This window comes from Heterodontus francisci, unplaced genomic scaffold (genome assembly GCF_036365525.1).
Source record: "Heterodontus francisci isolate sHetFra1 unplaced genomic scaffold, sHetFra1.hap1 HAP1_SCAFFOLD_174, whole genome shotgun sequence".
NCBI classification, from domain to species: domain Eukaryota; kingdom Metazoa; phylum Chordata; class Chondrichthyes; order Heterodontiformes; family Heterodontidae; genus Heterodontus; species Heterodontus francisci.
Genome location: NW_027141730.1, coordinates 2497097 through 2517583, shown reverse-complemented (window position 1 = coordinate 2517583; position 20487 = coordinate 2497097). Strand labels below are relative to the sequence as shown.

Below are 20487 nucleotides of genomic sequence, written 5' to 3'. Positions count from 1 at the left end.
ACTTGAGTCATGACAACTTGTCAACATAGTTGTCAAATTAATACTTTCAGTGCCCTCTTGAAAAAGAACTGGTCTTACATTTATTCAGTTTGATTATAATTTCCTCAACAAAATAAAATTCACAAAAAAAAAATTCAAAGTCCCTTCCATAACATCATGTACTTTCACTGAGCTACAGGTTATTGCAAGTCTCTCTGGCTGTGTTTTTTTCTGTTGATTTTGCACTCAGGTTCTTTCTGAATCCATGTGTTTGCAGTTCTTTGTGCGTGAGAGACATGGAGATATGCTTAAAGATTTCCCAAAAAATTATTCATATCTCCGTCTTTCTCCAAACTTTGTACAAACACATTAATGTGGGAATCACACACACCAGGCCGTCAAACCTCTCCGCTAAACATTGAAAGGTGACAGTGTTTATTGTGACGGGGTTCCATTTATTCAGACACATCTGGTATAAAGGTAATAGTGATCAAGATGTGATTCACACATGTAATGTATTTGTATATTATGTTCATGAGGTAATGATGTAAATAAACACGTCCTTGCACTTCCCACACTTGGTGTACATTTTCTCTGCTGATGCCCCCTGAATATATCAGAGAAAATGGTGATGAGGATGAGATAAAAGTCCGAAAATATTGGCAGCAAACAGCAGCAGGGACTGCAGTGAACAAGATCAGCCAGCTCCTGGTGAGCTACCTGCTCGGATGGTGGAGGTTTTGGGTGGATTGTGTGAAGCCTGGGCCACAGACTGTCTCCTCAGTTGAATGAGATGCCGCAGGGTCTTAGTGTGCATCCGATTCAAAGTGATATTTTGGGAAAATATGGCTACACCCAAGGGATACATGGCTCGGAACATATGAGAGGGCTCGAGAACCATTCAGTTCATATATTGAAAGAATTGAAATGTTTTTCAGAGCTAATAACATATTGGAATGTGAAGATGAAAATATAGAGGTCAAGACTCAGAATAAAGCAATTCTTGAGGGCAAGAAAGCAATTTTGCTAATGGAAATTAGCCTGGAAGTGTATGACCAGCTAACAAAGCTTCCTGCTCCTATCAAGGCAAAAGATGTGCCATTCAAAACAATCATCACCAAGTTAGAGGAACATTTCAACCCTAAGCCACTAGAGATCACGGCAAGCTAGAAATTTGGAACCAGAAAGCAGAAAAGTAGTGAAACAGTTGGTGAGTACATTGTGGCACTGAAGAATTTATCACTACATTGCAACTTTGGCATATTCTTCGACGGTACATTATGAGACAGATTTGCGCTTATATTGGTGAATGAGAAAAGACACTAAACACACAAAATCCTACATTTGAGTTAGCGTGTCAGATTGCTCTTTCCATGGAGATAGCATCAAAGAATGCTCCGGAATTTCATCCTGTGCCAGTGATAGTAACACACGTCAGGGGAGCTTAAAAAAAAAACTGGAAAATGGGCTTTCACATGGCAGATAAAATTTACACAGAGAATTGTGAAGAGATACAATTTGGGAGGAAGAATAAGGAGAGGCCATATAAATGAAATGGTACAATTCTAAAGTGGGTGCAAGAACAAAGTGACAATGTACACCAATCTTAGAAGGTTTGAAAAGGCTTCAAAGAGCAAACAGGACACTTGGCTTTATTAATAGAGGCATAGAGTAAAAGTAAATAAGTTATGAAAAACCTTTATAAAATACTGAGTCTGAATGGCCTACTCCTGTACCTCCACAGAAAGCTTCCATTCCAGGTTTACACACACTTGTCAGGATCATTCTCCATAGATCCCACCACTCCATGCAAGGATATCTCCCTCACGATCAGATCACAGGTCCTTAGTCCGACCACATCCAGTCATGAATGGAGGTGGACAGATGAGATGAGGATGCTCCAAAAACATCCCCATCCTCAATGACACGAAAACAAGAAATGCTGGATTCACTCAGCAGGTCTGGCAGCATCTGTGGAAAGAGAAGCAGAGTTAACGTTTCGGGTCAGTGACCCTTCTTCGGAACTGACAAATATTAGAAAAGTCACAGATTATAAACAAGTGAGGTGGGGGTTGGGCAAGAGATAACAAAGGAGAAGGTGCAGATTGGACCAGGCCACATAGCTGACCAAAAGGTCACGGAGCAAAGGCAAACAATATGTTAATGGTGTGTTGAAAGACAAAGCATTAGTACAGATTAGGTGTGAATATACTGAATAATGAACATCAGCAAGTGCAAACCTGAAGAAAAACACCCTACGTCAATGACGCCCTCCGTCATTTTGACAATTTCCACTTTCCTGGTCCCAACCGCCTCCTCTTCACTATGGACGTCCAATCGCTCTACACCTCCATCCCCTACCAGGATGGTTTGAGGGCTCTCCGCTTCTTCCTGGAACAGAGGCCCAACCAGTCCCCATCCACCAACACCCTCCTCCACCTGGCTGAACTTGTTCTCACATTGAACAACTTCTCCTTCAACTCCATGCATTTCCTTCAAGTAAAAGGTGTCGCTATGGGTACCCGCATGGGTCCTAGTTATGCCTGTCTTTTTGTGGGATATGTCGAGCATTCTTTGTTCCAGTCCTACTCAGGCCCCCTCCACCAACTCTTTTTCCGGTACATTGATGACTGTATCGGTGCCGTTTCCTGCTCCCGCCCCGAACTCGAAAACTTTATCAACTTTGCTTCTAATTTCCACCCTTCTCTCACCTTTACATGGTCCATCTCTGACACTTCCCTTCCCTTCCTCGACTTCCCTGTCTCCATCTCTGGGGATAGGTTGTCTACCAATATCCATTATAAGCCCACTGACTCCCACAGCTACCTCGACTACACTTCTTCACACCCTACCTCCTGTAAGGACTCCATTCCATTCTCCCAGTTTCTCCGTCTCCGACGCATCTGCTCTGATGATGCTACCTTCCATGACGGTGCTTCTGATATGACCTCCATTTTCCTCAACCGAGGATTTCCCCCCACTGTGGTTGACAGGGCCCTCAACCGTGTCCGACCCATTCCCCGCACCTCTACCCTCACCCCTTCCCCTCCCTCCCAGAACCGTGACAGGGTTCCCCTTGTCCTCACTTTTCATCCCACCTGCCTCCATATCCAAAGGATCATCCTCCGCCATTTTCGCCACCTCCAGCGTGATGCCACTACCAGTCGCATCTTCCCCTCCCTTCCCCTGTCAGCATTCCGAAGGGATCGTTCCCTCCGCGACACCCTGGTCCACTCCTCCATTACCCCCACCACCTCGTCCCCGTCCCAGGGCACCTTCCCTTGCAATCGCAGGAGGTGTAATACCTGCCCATTTACCTCCTCTCTCCTCACGATCCCAGGCCCCAAACACTCCTTTCAGGTGAAGCAGCGATTTACTTGTACTTCTTTCAATGTAGTATACTGTATGTGCTGCTCACAGTGTGGTCTCCTCTACATTGGGGAGACCAAGCGCAGACTGGGTGACCGCTTTGCGGAACATCTCCGCTCAGTCCGCAAGCAGGACCCTGAGCTTCCGGTTGCTTGCCATTTCAACACTCCCCCCTGCTCTCATGCTCACATCTCTGTCCTGGGATTGCTGCAGTGTTCCAGTGAACATCAACGCAAGCTCGAGGAACAGCATCTCATCTACCGATTAGGCACACTACAGCCTGCCGGACTGAACATTGAGTTCAATAATTTCAGAGCATGACAGCCCCCCACTTTACTTTCATTTTTAGTCATTTTTAGTTATTTTTCTTCCTTTTTTTTTTGCATTCCTTTTTACATTTTTCACAATCTTTTTTTGCATTTATTTCATTTCATCTTAGTTTGTTCAGTTTGCTTACCCACTGTTTTTCCAGGTTGTTTTTCTTCAGGTTTGCACTTGCTGATGTTCATTATTCAGTATATTCACACCTAATCTGTACTAATGCTTTGTCTTTCAACACACCATCAACATATTGTTTGCCTTTGCTCCGTGACCTTTTGGTCAGCTATGTGGCCTGGTCCAATCTGCACCTTCTCCTTTGTTATCTCTTGCCCAACCCCCACCTCACTTGTTTATAATCTGTGACTTTTCTAATATTTGTCAGTTCCGAAGAAGGGTCACTGTCCCGAAACGTTAACTCTGCTTCTCTTTCCACAGATGCTGCCAGACCTGCTGAGTGAATCCAGCATTTCTTGTTTTGGTTTCAGATTTCCTGCATCCGCAGTATTTTGCTTTTATCCCATCCTCAATGATGTTGGAGCCAAAGCTGAAGCATTTCTAACAATCTTCTGTCAGAGATTGCTCAGTGGATGATTCATCTCGGCCTCCTGAGGTCCCCAGCATCACAGTTTCCAGTCTTCAGCCAATTCGATTCATTCCACATGATAGTAAGAAACAGATGAAGGCACTCGATACAGCAAAGACTATGGGCCCTAACAACATTCCGGCTCTAGTACTGAAGACTTGTGCTCCAGAACTAGCTGCACTCTCAGCCAAGCTGTTCCAGTAGAGCTACAACACAGGCATCTACTCGACAATGTGGAAAATTGCCCAAGTGTGCCCTCTCCATAAAAAAAATCAGGACAAATGCAATCTGACCAATTACCACTCCATCAGTCCACTATCAATCATCAGCAAAGTGATGGAAGATGTCATCAACAGTGCGATCAAGCACCACACACTTGGCAATAATCTTCTCATCGATGCTCAGTTTAGGTTCTGCCAGGGTCTCTCGGCTCCAAGCAAATACTAGCAGGTAGACTATAATATGGGAAAATGTGAGGTTATCCACTTTGGGAGGAAGAATGGAAAAGCAAAATATTACTTAAATTGCAAGAGACTACAGAATGCTACGGTGCAGAAGGATCTGGGTGTCCTTGTACATGAATCACTAAAAGTTGGCATGCAGGTAGAGCAAATAATTAGGAAGGCAAATGGAATGTTACCTTTTATTTCAAGGGGAATGGAGGACAAAAGTAGAGAAGTCTTGCTGCAAATGTACAGGGGTGTTGGTGAAAACACACCTGGAGTACCGTGTACAGTTTTGGTTTCCTTATTTAAGGAGGGATATCCTTGCAGTGGAGGCAATTCAGAGAAGGTTCACTGGATTCATTCCTGTAATGAAGGGGTTGTCTTATGAGGAGAGTTGAGCAGGCTGGACCTGTACTCATTGGAACTGAGAAAAAATGATAGGTGATCGTATTGAAACATATAAGATTCTGAGGGGGCTTGACGGGGTAGATGCTGAGAGGATATTTCCCCTCATGGTGGAATCTAGAACTCAGGGACACGGTTTCAGAATTAGGGGTTTTCCATTTAAGAAGGAAATGAGGCGGAATTCTTCTCTCAGAGATTCATTAATCTTTGGAATTCTCTAGCGCAGAGAGCAATGGAGGCTGGATCATTGAATGTCTTCCAGACTGAGTTCGATAGACTTTTATCTACCAGGAAGTCAAGGGTTATGGGGAGCAGGAAGAAAGTGGGAGTGAGGCCATGATCAGGTCAGCCATGATCCTATTGAATGGCGGAGCAGGCTCGAGGGGCAAAATGGCCTACTCCTGCTACTATTTCTTCTGTTCTTCTGTTCTTATAACCTCATTGCAGATTGGTTCAAACAGAGACGAATGAGTGGAATTCCAGAGTAGAGGTGAGAGTGATTGCCCTTGAGTGAGTGTGGCATCAAGGATCCCTAGCAAAATTGAAGTCAATTGGAATCGGGGGAAAACTCTCCACTTGGTGGAGTCGTACCTCGCACAAAGCAAGATGGTTGTGGTTAGTGGAGGCCAATCATCTCAGCCCAGGACATTGCCTCAGGAGTTTCTCAGGGTAGTGTCCTAGGTCCAGACATCCTCAGCTGTTTCATTGTTGACTCAGAAGAGTCAGAAGCGGGAATGTTCCCTGCTGATTCACAATTCCTCAGATACTGAAGCAGTCTGTGCCCACAAGCAGCAAGACCGATACAACGTTCAGGCTTCAGCTGATAAGTGACAAGCAACCTTCTGGCCACACAAGTGCCAAGCAGTGAACATCTCCAATGAGAGAAAATCAAACCATCCACCTTTTGATATTCAGCAGCATTACCATCGCTGAATCCCTCACCATAAACATCTTGGGGGTTACCATTGACCAGAAACTAAAATGGACCAGTCACATCTATGCTGCGGCCATAAGCATAGGTCAGAGATTGGGAATTCTGCAGCAAGTATCTCACCTCCTGATAAACCAAAACCTGTCCACTATCTACAAGGCACAAGTCAGGAGTGTGATGGAATACACCTCACTCAACAACACTCAAGAAGCTCAACACCATCCAGGACAAAGCATCCCACTTGATCAGAACCTAACCCACCACCTTAAACATTCACTTCCTCCACCACCAGTACACAGTGGCTGCAGTGTGTACCGTCTCCATATGAACTGCAGTAACTTGCCAAGTATCCTTCAACAGCACCTTCCAAGCCCGTGACCACTACCACCTCGAAGGACAAGGGCAGAAGATGCATGGGAACTCACTATCTGCAGTTTCCCCTCCAAGTCACTCAACATCCTGACATGGAACTATATCGCCATTTCTTCGCTATTGTTGGGTCACAATCCTGGAACTCCCTCTGCAATAGCACTGTGGGTGTTCCTACACCATATGGACTGCAGTGGTTCCAGAAGGCAGCTCACCACTACATTCTCAAGGGCAATTAGGGATGGGTAATAAATGCTAGACTTATCAGCGATACTCGCGCCCAAGAATGAATAAAAACCAAATCACTCTCCACAGATTCCCCACAATTCAGGCTTGGACATTTACTTCAGGAGCACAGAGCTTTATATAACTACAACATAAGTTCCAATCTTCAGATTCCATTAGCCTTTCACATTATTTTCTACCAGTCCACTAGCTTTTAGTGATTCAGCACTCGGGTCTCTGCTTCTCCAGTTTCTAACATCTCACCACTTATAAAAAACACTCTGATCTATCTTTCGTAGGTCCTGGATGACCCCTCATTTTAAACTCCATCTGTCAAAGCATTGCTCACTCACTTAATCTATCAAGAAGATTAGAAAATAAATTTCTTGCCAAAGGATAATGTTCTGCTCCCGCTCCCTCGCCGTTTGCTTTTCCCGTTAGTCTTTCATTTGGTGTAAATCCAGAGAAAGTAAAGATGGAAGGAAGGGAGGGAGGGAAAAATCTTCCTCCTTTTCGTGATCCCAATTTGATCTTCATTCCAGTCCAATTTGGTGAAGAATTCCAATTGTCTGTCTCAATTTTAATTAAGTATAAACAATTCTGGAATCACCTTCTAGATATTTAGTTCAGAGATACAGCACTGAAACAGGCCCTTCGGCCCACCGAGTCTGTGCCGACCATCAACCACCCATTTATACTAATCCTACACCAATCCCATATTCCTACCACATCCCCATATTTCCCTGCCACCTACCTATACTAGGGGCAATTTATAATGGTCAATTAACCTATCAACCTGCAAGTCTTTGGCATGTGGGAGGAAACCAGAGCACCCAGAGAAAACCCACGCAGACACAGGGAGAACTTGCAAACTCCACACAGGCAGTACCCGGAATTGAACCCAGGTCGCTGGAGCTGTGACGCTGCAGCGCTAACCACTGCGCCGCCAAGATATTGACAAGAACAGTTTTCCAGGCTGACTTAACACAGAATTTCCCCCCCTGGAAACAACAATGCACTAGACAGTTCATAAACTAACAACAAGGATGGGATTTGAACCCACACGCGCAAAGCACAATAGATTAACAATCCATCATGTTAACCTCTCCGCCACCTTGTCAACTGTTTTGGTGTGATGGTCACCTTCAGCTCAGATCCTGACTGTGCAGACAGATGTGCAATGATGGAAATGTAGCTTCTGTAAGTAAATGAAATTTCCATCACATCAGGTCAAGGCCTGTTGGGAATGGAGCGGTGTGAAACATTCCAGACCATGTCCAACACATTTCTACTCAGTGTGAAAACTCACCACGGAAAGACTGGAACATACAAACATTTGATCACATCATGATCGACATCACTCAGACACCTGAACCATTAGGTCACTGACGATGTCATGATGACTTCTAATTTCTCATGAAATGACAACTGAACTGACTGGAAGAATTGCTTTAACTCCACATGATCAGAGAGACACAGCCTCAGCCGACTTGTCAGGTGGTGTAAACAGATATTACTGCTTCTGATCTTCACCAGAACAGAGAGTGAGATGTAACATTGATCATCAAACAGACTGTGAGAGAATACAACAGAATAAAACACATGGAGAGACACTGTGGAAAAACAAATAGATTTGACTGGAATGTTGAATTTTAATTGGAATGGATAAAACACCAGAAACAACAGATTAAATTGGGATTCTCATCATTATATTGATCTGGGACAGAAAAGAGAAACTGATGGAAAGAAGGGAAGAAGGAAGAAAAGAAAGGATGGAACTGTTCACTTTTTTCAGTTTTTTCACTTGCCCATCAAAGCTGGATAAAAAAGTTGCAAATAACAGAGAATTTCACCAAAAAGGGAGATTAAATGCTGCCGAAACCTTGGATTGAAGGATGCCCCAACAGATCACCTGTTTAACTGTTTCCTCACTGGGGGATTTCAATCAGTGAGCAATATTATTCACTACTTTTTTTGTGAAATAAACCCAGAACTGTCACTTGGAATTAATATCTGTGTTCCGACTCCTGAATAATAAAATTGTGAGTTTCTCAATATTATCTGGACACATTTCCTGCTGAAAGAACTAAGAACTCTTTTCTAATTTACACAATACTATATACACACTCATCAAGCCTCCTAAGCTGGCACCCTTGGTGCTGCTCTCTCTTCTCCCAAATCTTATCTCATGTGACTGTTACATCATCACTCTGACAGTGGGAGAGGTTGATCCCACTGTCTTCAGCATTAACCCTTAACATTCTTATGCTACACTGTCTGTCCAAAAAATGGTTAGAGAACTTCCTTCATTTATCGAAACACCAACAGCTGCCAGTTGTAAATCAACTCAAACCCATCAGAGAGAGAGAGAGAGAGAGACTGTCAGAGAACTTCCTGCATCCAGTCCTGACCCTGTCACACTCAGCAGCTGCTCACCCAGACCCCACTCTCATCAACACTGAATACTGTTACCGAGACCCTTCAAATAATGTTTATAAAAGGCGGAAACATTCAAAGTTCATCGCAGCTGGACTGAATGGAACAAAGTTTAATATCTTTTCACCGTCACTCGGTGACCACATGAGAGACAGTCCTTAAATCAGTCGCATAAATTATCAGCTGTAAGAATGTTTGTCATTGGGTTGAATAATTTCTGTGTGAGAAATATTCCAGCATCATAAACCAGGGGAACGTGCTGACTGAGCTGTGTCTTCATCTCTTCTGGTCAGTCGGACAGTTCACCCTTCATTCTGCTCTGATTCGCTTTCCCCAAACGGATCTTCAGATTCTCAAATCGTCTTAGAGTCGTACAGCATAGAAACAGGTCCTTCGGCCCACCGCATCCATGTCGACCATAATGCCTATCTATACTAATCCCACCTGCCTGCATTAATTCCATATCCCTCTCTGCCTTGCTCATTCAAGTACCTGTCTAGATGCCTCTTAATTGTCACTACTGTTCCTGCCTCCACCACCTCCTCAGGCAGCTCATTCCAGATACCCACGATTCTTTATGTGAAAAATTTACCCCTTTGATCCCCTTTAAACCTCCTCCCTCTCACCTTAAATCTATGCCCTCTAATTTTAGTCACCCTCCCATGGGAAACAGACTCTGGCTATCTATGCTATCTATGCCTTTCATAATTTTATATACCTCTATCATGTCTCCTCTCAGCCTCCTTCGCTCCAGGGAAAACAGACCCAGCCTGTCCAATCTCTCTTGATAACTCATGCCCTCCAAACCAGGCAACATCCTTGTGAATCTTTTCTGCACCCTTTCTAGCTTAATCACATCTTTCCTGTAATGCGGCAACCAGAACTGCACACAGTACTCCAAATATGGCCTAACCAACGTTATGTATAACTGTAACATGACGTCCTAACACTTGTACTCAATGCCTCGGCTGATGAAGGCAAGCATGCCATACGCCCTCTTCACCACCCTGTCTACCTGTGTTGCCACTTTCAGGGAACTATGTACTTGCACACCAAGGTCTCTCTGCTCAACAACACTCCCCAGAGCCCTGCCATTCACTGTATATGTCCTGCCCTGGCTTAACTTCAGAAAATGCATCACTTCACACTTGTCTGCATTAAATTCCATTTGCCAAGCCCTTGTCCACTTTCCCAGTTGATCTATATCCTGTTGTAACCTTAGACAACCTTCTTCACTGTCCACTATACCACCAATTTTGGTGTCTTCTGCAAACTTACTAATCATGCCCCTTACATTCACATCCAAGTCATTCATATATATGAAAAACAACAGGGGGTCCAGCACCGATCCCTGCGGCACACCACTGGTCACCGGCCTCCAATCTGAAAAACAACCGTCCACTACCACCCTCTGCCTCCTATCACCAAGCCAATTTTGCATCCAATTTGCGAGCTCATCCTGGATCCCATTTGTTCGAACCTTCTGGACCAGCCTACCAAGTGGGACCTTGTCAAAGGCCTTGCTAAAGTCCATGTAGACAACATCCATCGCCCTGCCCTCGTCAATCCTCTTGGTCACTTCCTTGAAAAACTCAATCAAATTCGTGAGACATGATTTCCCACGCACAAAGCCATGCTGACTATCGCGAATCAGACCATGCCTTTCCAGAAGCATATAAATTCTGTCTCTCAGAATCCCTTCCAATAACCTTCCCACCACTGATGTAAGACTCACCGGCCTGTAGTTTCCTAGCTTATCCCTTCTGCCCTTCTTAATAAAGGCACAACATTAGCTATCCTCCAGTCTTCCGGTACCTCACCCGTGGCTAACGATGACACAACAATCTCTGCCAGGGCCCCAGCAATCTCCTCCCTTTCTTCCCATAGCATCCTAGGATACACCTGGTCAGGCCCTGGGGATTTATCCACCTTAATGCACTTCAAAACCTCCAACACCTCATCCTTTGTAATGTTGATATGCTCCAGGATATCAGTGTTCCTTCCCTTGAACTCACTCGCTTCCATGACCTTCTCCACGGTAAATACGGATAAGAAATATTCATTTAAGACCTCGCCCATTTCCCGTGGCTCCACACATAGATTGCCACACTGATCCTTAAGGGGACCTACTCTCTAACTAGCTACCCTTTTACTCTTAATATACTTATAGAATCTTTTAGGATTCTCCTTTATCTTATGTGCCAGGGAAATCCCATGGCCCCTTTTCGCCCACCTAATTTCCTTCTTAAGTGTAGTCTCCCTATACTCCTCGAGTGAGTCGCTCGATCCCAGCTGCCTATACCTGACATATGCCTCCTTCTTTGTCCTGACCAGACCTCAATATCCCTCGTCAACCAAGGTTCCCTAAACTTGTCAGCTTACCCTTCCAACTAACAGGAGCATGCCTGCCCTGAACTCTTCCTATCTCATTTTTAAAAGCCTCCCACTTACCTGCAAACAGCCTCTCCCATTCAACTTTTGAGAGTTCCTGTCTGATGCCATCGAAATTAGCCTTCCCCCAATTTAGGACTTCAACCTGAGGACCAGTCCTATCCTTTTCCAGAACTATCTTGAAACTAATAGAGTTATGGTCACTGGTCCCAAAGTGCTCCCCCACTGGCACATCAACCACCTGCCCATCCTCATTTCCTAAGGGGAGGTCGAGTGTAGCCCCTTCTCTAGTAGGACCATCCATATACTGCTTCAGAAAACTATCCTGGACACATTTAACAAATTCTTCCCCATCTGATCCCTGAGCACTAAGGCAGTCCCAGTCAATGTTAGGGAAGTTAAAATCACCTACTATTACAACCCTATAATTCCTACACCTATCTGTGATTTCCCTACATATATGCTCCTCCACTTCCCTCTGACTATTGGGGGGCCTATAGTATAATCCCATCAAAGTGATCACCCTTTTCTTATTTCTAACTTCTACCCACAGGTCCTCGCTGGACATTCCCCCCCGGATATCCTCTCTAAGTACTGCTGTGATGTCCTCCCTAATCAATAGTGCAACTCTCCCTCCTCTCTTACCTCCACCTCTGTCACGTCGAAAGCTTCGGTACCCTGGAACATTGAGCTGCCAGTCCTGCCCATCCCTCAACCACGTTTCCGTAATAGCTAGAATATCACAATCCCATGTACCGATCCATGCTCTGAGTTCATCTGCCTTACCTGTAAGGCTTCTTGCATTAAAGTAAATGCAGTTTAGCCTACCAGACCTTCCACGCTCCCTGTCCTGCCCCTGCCCAGTCTGCCTACTGGACTTGCTTGCTTTAACCTCTACATTTGCCACAACAATCTCATCTGAGAGATTACTACTTTAGATCCCACCCCCTGCAAGACTAGTTTAAACCCTCCTGATTAGTACTAGCAAACCTCTCTGCAAGGATATTGGTCCCCCTCCAGTTCAGATGCAACCCATCCTTCTTGTACAGGTCACCTCTGCACCAGAAGAGATCCCAATAATCCAAGTAGCTGAAGCCCTCCCGCCTTCGCCAGTCTTCAGCAACGCATTCATTTACCTTATCCTCCTATTCCTACCCTCACTATCACGTGGAATAATCCTGAGATTACAACCCTAGAGGTCCTACTTTTTAACCTTCTGCCTAACTCCCTACATTCACTTTGCAGGACCTCATCTCTCTTCCTGCCTATGTCGTTAGTACCAATATGGACCACGAACTCTGGCTGCTCACCTTCCCCTTTCAGAATGTCCTGCAGCCGCTCCGAGACATCCTTGACCATAGCACCAGGGTGGCAACATACCATCCTGGAGTCTCGTTTGTGGCCACAGAAACGCCAATCTGCACCCATTACTATAGAATCCCCATCAGTATAGCTCTTGCAACACTTTTCCTCCGTGGTGCCACAAACTTGGCTGTTGCTGCTTTCCCCTGGGAGGTCATCCCTCCGCAACAGTATCCAAAGCGGTATATCTGTTTGAGAGGGGGATGGCCACAGGGGACTCCTGCACCATCTGCTACTCCGTCTGTTGGTCACCCATCTCTTTTCTGCCTGTGCAGCCATTACCTGCATTGTGACCACCTCACTAAACATGCTATCCACAACGTCCTCAGCATCGCGGATGCTCCACAGTAAATCCACCTGCAGCTCCAGTTCCGTAATGCGGGTAGCCACTAGCTGCAGCTGGATACACTTCCTGCAGACATGGTCACCAGGGACACTGGAAGCGTCCCTGATTTCCCTCAAAGCTCAGGAGGAGCAAATCACGGGGCTGAGCTCTCCTGTCATGACTTACCCTTAGGTTAATTAGTTACTGCCTTCATTAAAAAATACTAATTATACTAGGGTAATTGTTCTACCCACTACAATCTAAAGTCCTGAAAAAAAGAAAACTTTAGCAGTACTCACCTTATCACCAGAGGTTTTTTTTCCAACAAAAAAAAACCAACTTTCCCCTTATTTTTTAAGATATTCAAACAGCTGCTACTTACCAACCAATCCGCTTGCAGCTCTCCTCTGATGTCACTGTTTGCCTTTTTTGTTCAATATTCCGGCGCATTGGAAGAGGTTTGACTGCTCTCCGCTCCCGGAAGGTAAGAGACTGGGCCTCGATCCTCGGGGTCAATTTACAGGCTCCGCTCCCGGTGTTCCCCCCACAGGTCCGCTCTGCTCCTCGCCTCTCCACTCTTGGAAGGTAAGAGCAAATCTGGACACTGGGTTTTCTTATATAGTTCCTTTCGATTTTTCTTGCTCCTGAATGATAATATATTCCAACCTTGGATCAACCTTGCGTTGTGTCCCAGTCTCGGTTAAAAGTGACACATAACGGCACCAACACTCTGAAACATACAACATGGTCACACTCTGCTTCAGTGAGATTAATGCTGAAGCAGTTTCCATGTCGAATGCGATTGTGAACAAATTTCTTTCGATGAAATTGTGGGTGATTGAGTATTTGCACTGAATTTCTGTGCAAGAAGAGACAGTTTCAAACAGCCATTCCCAAATCACTTCCTTCACAAAGACAAAAACTGTGCTGTCTTAACGTGTGACTCAACTTCACAAACAAATCTGAACTCGAAGTTCAGGAGAAGACAGAGAAGTGAATAATTGACAGTGTAATCTTTGAATCATAATTTTCTGTTTCTTCGCTGAAGTGAGGCTCAACCCGAAGACACGCGAGATTACGGAAATCTACAAATTTGGAATGAGAAAGCATAAAGTAGTGAAACAGTTGGTGAGTACATTGTGGCACTGAAGAATTTATCACTACATTGCAACTTTGACACATTCTTAGATCGTACATTATGAGACAGATTTGTGCTTATATTGGCGGATGAGAAAAGATACTAAACGCACAAAATCCCACATTTGAGCGAGCGTGTAAGATTGCTCTTGACATGGAGATAGCATCAATGAATGCTCGGGAATTGCGTCCTATGCCAGTGACAGTAATGCACTTCAGAGGAACTTAAACACACTGGTAAAATGGGCTTTCACACAACAGATAAAATTTTACACAGAGAAGTGTGAAGTGATACAGTTTGGGAGGAAGAATGAGACAATGTACACCAATCTTTTTTGATCAAGGTTTGAAAAGGTTGCGAAGAGCAAACAGGACACTTGGCTTTATTAATAGAGGCATAGAATAAAAGCAAATAAGTTATGCTAAACCTTTATAAAACACTGGGGCTGAATGGCCTCTTCCTGTACCTTCACAGAAAGCTTCCACTCCAGTCTTGGACACCCTCTTCAGGATCACTCTCCATACATCCCGCCACTCCACGCACGGATATCTCCCTCAGGATCAGATCACAGTTCCACAGTCCTGCCACATCCAGTCGTAAATGGTGGTGGATAATTAAATAACTAACAAGATGAGGAGGCTCCAAAAACATTCACATCCTCAATGATGGTGGTGCTGAGCACGTCAGTGCAAAAGATGAAGCTGAAGCATTTGCAACCATCTTCAGTCAGAAATATTAAGTGGATTTGATCTGTGCTTATTTCAGCTCCTCATGCTCGCTGGTGCCTTGGTTCTCTGGTGCTAATTTCAGAGTAAATCATGCAGCTTGACCATTGGAGCCAAAGAAAAAGACACAGGAGAGGTTGAAAGTGCCAAAACCTGGGATTGAACCAAGAACTGTTTAACTGTTAGTACAGCACGAACTCAACAAAGCTATTTCAACAACACACTAAAGCCACCATTCTGTCACTGCTTTGGAAGACAATATATACATTAAAGTGTTTGTAAAATGTTACAGAACACAACATGTGAGCAATATTCCCCATTGTTTTCTCAGTACTGATGGATTGTGAAGTGGGAGACAGCCAGAAGTCCCACTGAGCAGCACTGACCCTGAGCTGTGAGTGAAATGAGATAAAGTTCAATCTTTAGCAGAGAGATTCTGGAGAGAGGTAAGAGTCCTGAATCAAGGAAAGACTTTCTGACATAATAAAAGCCAAATACTGCAGATGCTGGAAATCTGAAATAAAAACAAAAAGTGCTCGAAATATTCAGTAGGTCTGGCAGCATCTGTGGAGAGAGAAACAGAGAAAACATCTCAGGTCTGTGACCTTTCATCAGAACAGACAAAGGTTAAAAAAGAATTAGGTTTTAAACAAGTGAAGGGGAGGGGTGTGTGCGAGAGAACAAAGGGGAAGTTGTTTGATAGGGCAGAGGGCAGGAGAGATTAAATAACAAAGCTGTCCTGGGACAAAGGCAAAGAGTGTGTTAATGCTTGTGGTTGCCTGACAGCAGTCATGCTCTGAAGTTATTGAACTCAATGTTCAGTCCACAAGGCTGCAGAGTGCTGAATCGAAAGGTCAGGTGCTGCTCCTCGAGCTTGTGTTGATGTTCACTGGAACACTGGAACAGGCCAAAGACAGAAATGTTGACATGAGAACAGAGGGCAGTGTTGAAATGGCAAGCAACCAGAAGCTCAGGGTCATGCTTTCGCACTGAGCAGAGGCGTTCCACCTAATCTGCGTTTGGTCTCCCCGGTTTAGAGGAGACTGCATTGTGAGCAGTGAATACAGTATACATAATTGAAAGAAGTACAAGTAAATCGCTGCTTCACCTGAAAAGAGTGTATCGGGCTTTGGATAATGAGCAGAGAGGAGGGAAAAGGGCAGGTATTATATCTCCTGCGATTGCATGGGAAGGTGCCTTGGGAAGGGGACGAGGTGTTGGGGTAATGGAGGAGTGGACCAGGCTGTCGTGGAGGGAACAAACCCTTCAGAATGCTGACAGGGGAGGGGAGGATGCGTTTGGTGGTGGCATCACGCTGGAGGTGGCGGAAATGGTGGAGGATGATCCTTTGGATGTGGAGGCAGGTGGGGTGGAAAGTGAGGACAAGGGGAACCCTGTCGCAGTTCTGGGAGGGAGGGGAAGGCGGAGGGCAGAGGTTGAGGGTCCTGTCAACTACACTGGGGGGGGCAGTTGAAATCTGGTGATGTTGTTGAATTTAATTTCAAATACTCATTGAACTCTCTGCCGATGAAGACTGAAAAAGGGAAGAACAACCACACAACAAGGGTCTCAAATCCAAGACCCTGAGATTAAAAGTCTCATGCTCTACCAACTGAGCGAACAAGACCTGATACAGTACTTCTACTCTGTCTGTTATTGGACGGATGCAGCTGTTGGCTCCACCCCAAGGGCGGGAATTTGTTCCACCAACCATGAAGCAGCTTCCCATCAATTCCCCAGATTATCAGGAAATCCACTTCCAGAAGCCCCAAAGTGTGATATATTCCTCTCACTCATCAATAATAAAACTGAAATCTTTTTACCTTCCAAATGCTGCCATCTATTTTGTCAGTATTTATTTCTCTCTCCTTTTTATTTAGTTCATGCATTCCTGAGGAATTTGTTTTCCAATTATTTCTGAGGGAAGAAATGAACAGATCTGGCAGCTCAAAACTGGGCATCCATGAGGCACTGTGGGCCATCAGCAGCAGCAGAATTGTATTTAAACACAATATGTTACCTCATGGCCTGACATATCCCTCACTCTACCATTACCATCAAGCCAAGGGAGCAAGAGTGGTTCAATGAAGTGTGCAGGAGGGCATGTCAGGAGCAGCACCAAGCAGACCTAAAAATGAGGTGTCAACCTGGTGAAGCTACAACACAGAATTACTTGCATGTCAAACACTGGAAGCAGCATGCAATAGACAGAGCTAAGCGATCTCACAACCAACAGATCAGATCAAAGCAGTGCAGTCCTGCCACATCCAGACCTGAATGGTGGTGGATAATTAAACAATTAACAGGAGGTCAAGGCTCCACAAATATTCCCATCCTTAATGATAGGGGAGACCAGCATATCAGTGCAAAATACAAGGTTGAATCATTTGCGACCACCTTCAGCCAGAAGTGCCAAGTTGATGATCCATCTCGGCCTCCTCCTGAGGTCCCCAGCATCACAGATGCCAATCTTCAGCTAATCCAATTCACTCCACATGATATTTGCAGCGGTTCAAGAAGGCAGCTCACCACCACCTTCTCAAGGGCAATTAGGGATGGGCAACAAATGCTGGCCTGGCCAGCGTCGCCCATATCCCATGAATGAATAAAAAGAAAATCAAGAAATGGCTGAAGGCTCTGGATACTGACAACATCCCGGCTGTAGTGCTGAAGACTTATGCTCCAGAACTAGCCGTGCCACCAGCCAAGCTGTTCCAGTACAGCTACAACACTGGCATCTACCCGGCAATGTGGAATATTGCCCAGGTATGTTCTGTACAGAAAAAGCAGGACAAATCCAACCCGGTCAATTACTGCCCCATCAGCCTCCTCTTGATCATCAGTAAAGTGATGGAAGGTGTCGTTGACAGTGCTATCAAGCAGCACTTACACAGCAATAACCTGCTCTTCATTGCTCATTTTGGGTTCCGCCAGGGCCACTCAGTTCCTGACCTGATTATGGCCTTGGCCCAAATATGGGCAGAAGAGTTGAATTCAGGAGGTGAGGTGAGGTGAGGTGACAGTGACTGCTCTTGCCAAGAGCATCAAGGAGCCTTTGCAAAATTGAAGTCAATTTTAATCAGGGGAAAACTCTCCACTAGTTGGAGTCATACATCGCGCAAAGGAACATGGTGATGCTTGTTGGTGGCCAAAAATCTCGGTCCCAGAACATCACTCAGGACTTCCTCAGGGTAGTGTCCTAGGCCCCAACCATCTTCAGCTGCTTCATCAATGACCTTCCCTCTGTAATAAGGTCAGAAGTGGGGACGTTCGCTGATGATTGCAAAATGTTCTGTCGCATTAACATCTCCTCAGATACTGAAGCAGTGCAAGTCCACATGTAGAAAGACCTGGACAACATTGGGCTTGGGCTAACAAGTGGCAAGTAACATTCACGCAACAAAAATGCCAGGCAATGACCATTTCCAACAAGAGAGAATCTAACCATCTCCCCTTGATATTCAATGACATTACCATTGCTGAATCCTTCACTATCAACATTCTGGGGGTTACCATTGAGCAGAAACTGAATTGGATCAGCCATATAAATAGCATAGCTACAAGAGCAGGTCAGAGGCTGGAAATTCTGCTGTGACTGGCTCACCTCCTGTCCACCATTTACAAGGCACAAGTCAGGAGTGTGATGCAATACTCCCCACTTGCCTGGATGAGTGGAGCTCCAACAACACCAAAGAAACTCAACACCGTCCAGGACAAAGCAGCTCGTTTGATCAGCACCTCATCCACGACTTGAAATATTCATTCCCTGCACCACCAGTGAACAGTGGCATCAGTGTGTACCATCTACAAGATGCACTGCAGCAACTCACCAAGCCTCCTTCAACAACACCTTCCAAACGCCCGACCTTGAGAACCTGGAAGGACATTGAATGAATGGGAACACCACCATCTGCAAGCTCCCCTCCAAGCTACACACCATCTTGACTTGGAACTATATCACCGTTCCTTCACTGTCACTTGATCAAAATCCTGGAACTCCCTTCCCAACAGCACTGTTGTTTATACAACACATGGACTGCAGTGGCTCAAATAAGCTGCTCACCACCACCTTCTCAAGGGCAATTAAGGATCGACAATAAAGGCTGCGTTTGCTGACAACACAACCACTAGGTGGCACAACTCGCTTCCTCCCCCTCCTTCGCACCGGCCGCTTCCACCCTCCACAGTCGCTCACTCCAGAGCTCACTGCTCCCCCCACTTCCCTGGACGATTGTCCCCCGATCGCGTCACCCAATTCTCTGGTCGCTTGCTCACTCCCCACCCCCCCCTCCCCTCCAGCTGCTAGCTCTATGCTGCGCTGCTTCCCTTCTCTCGGCCACTTGCTCCCACGTTTGTCCAGTCTCCACGCGCCGCCCGAAGAAGTAAGGTGGGCTGCAAAGTGTGACATAGGAGCGAGTAGTGAGTGGCCTAGAGGAGGGAAGTGGCACGGCCTAGAGCTAGCAGCTGGAGCGGGGATTGGGGGGCTGAGAGCGAGCAGCCAGAGAGCTCGGTGACGCCAGCGGGGAACGATCGGCCAGGGGAGCATCGAGGTGTGGAGCGAGCGGCTGAGGGGAGGAAGCGTCGAGGCCTGGAGCGAGTTGCCGAGTGGGGAGAGCTCCAGCCTCAAAGTCTCCTATTCAGCCGCTTCCTCCAGCTGAGTGAGGGGCTGGATACCCGATGATGCTTTCGCGCACATGACGAAGATGGACCAGGCGCGGATATGCGATGACGTTGGCGCTACGCAATGACATCATCCTGCGCATGTGCCACTTAATCCTGGCAAGATGCAGCTGTGCCTATGCACAGCTTGGCACAGTCCGATGATGTCAGCGGGCCGCTCCATTGACAGGAATCACATTGTGTCAGCAGTGCCCACAACCCAGGAAAGAATAAAAAAGAGATTTACCACAATGGTAACAGGGTGAGGGATTTCAGTTATGTGGAGAGATTGAAGAAGCTGGGGTTGTTCTCCTTGCAGCAGAGAAAATTCAGAAGAGATTTGACACATTTGTTCAAAATCATGGAGGTTTTCAATAGTTTAAATAAGGAGAAACTGTTTCCAGTGGTAAAAGGGTCAGTAAGCAGAGGACACAGATATCAGGTGATTGGCAGAAGAACCAGAGATGACATGAAGAACCATTTTTTACACAGCAATGTGTTGTGATAAAGAAAGAAAAGACTTGCATTTAAATAGCACCTTTCAAGACCACTGGACATATCAAAGCACTTTGTAGACAATGAAATACTTTTGAAGTGTAATCAATGTTGTAATGTCAGAAATGCAGCAGCTAATACCCACAAACAGCAATGTGATAATGACCAACTGATCTGATTGAGAGGCAAATATTGATCACAACACCAGGGAGAATTGCTCTTCACTTGTTTGAAATTGCAGCATGGGATCTTTTACATTCACCCAAACATGCAGACCAGGTCTTGGTTTAACATCACACCTGAAAGGCAGCACCTTCAACACCCTCAG

General features: G+C 45.5%; 1 protein-coding gene across 1 annotated transcript in view; it reads right to left on the bottom strand.

The window, feature by feature from the left end:
* Positions 1-511: 511 nt before the first annotated feature.
* LOC137364572 (histone H2A-like) overlaps positions 512-20487 on the bottom strand; it is a 185839-nt gene continuing 165863 nt past the window's right edge. Inside the window, exon 2 of the mRNA XM_068027694.1 lies at positions 512-586. Coding sequence (XP_067883795.1) covers positions 512-586 — 75 coding nt within the window. The remainder of the gene's footprint in view (positions 587-20487) is intronic.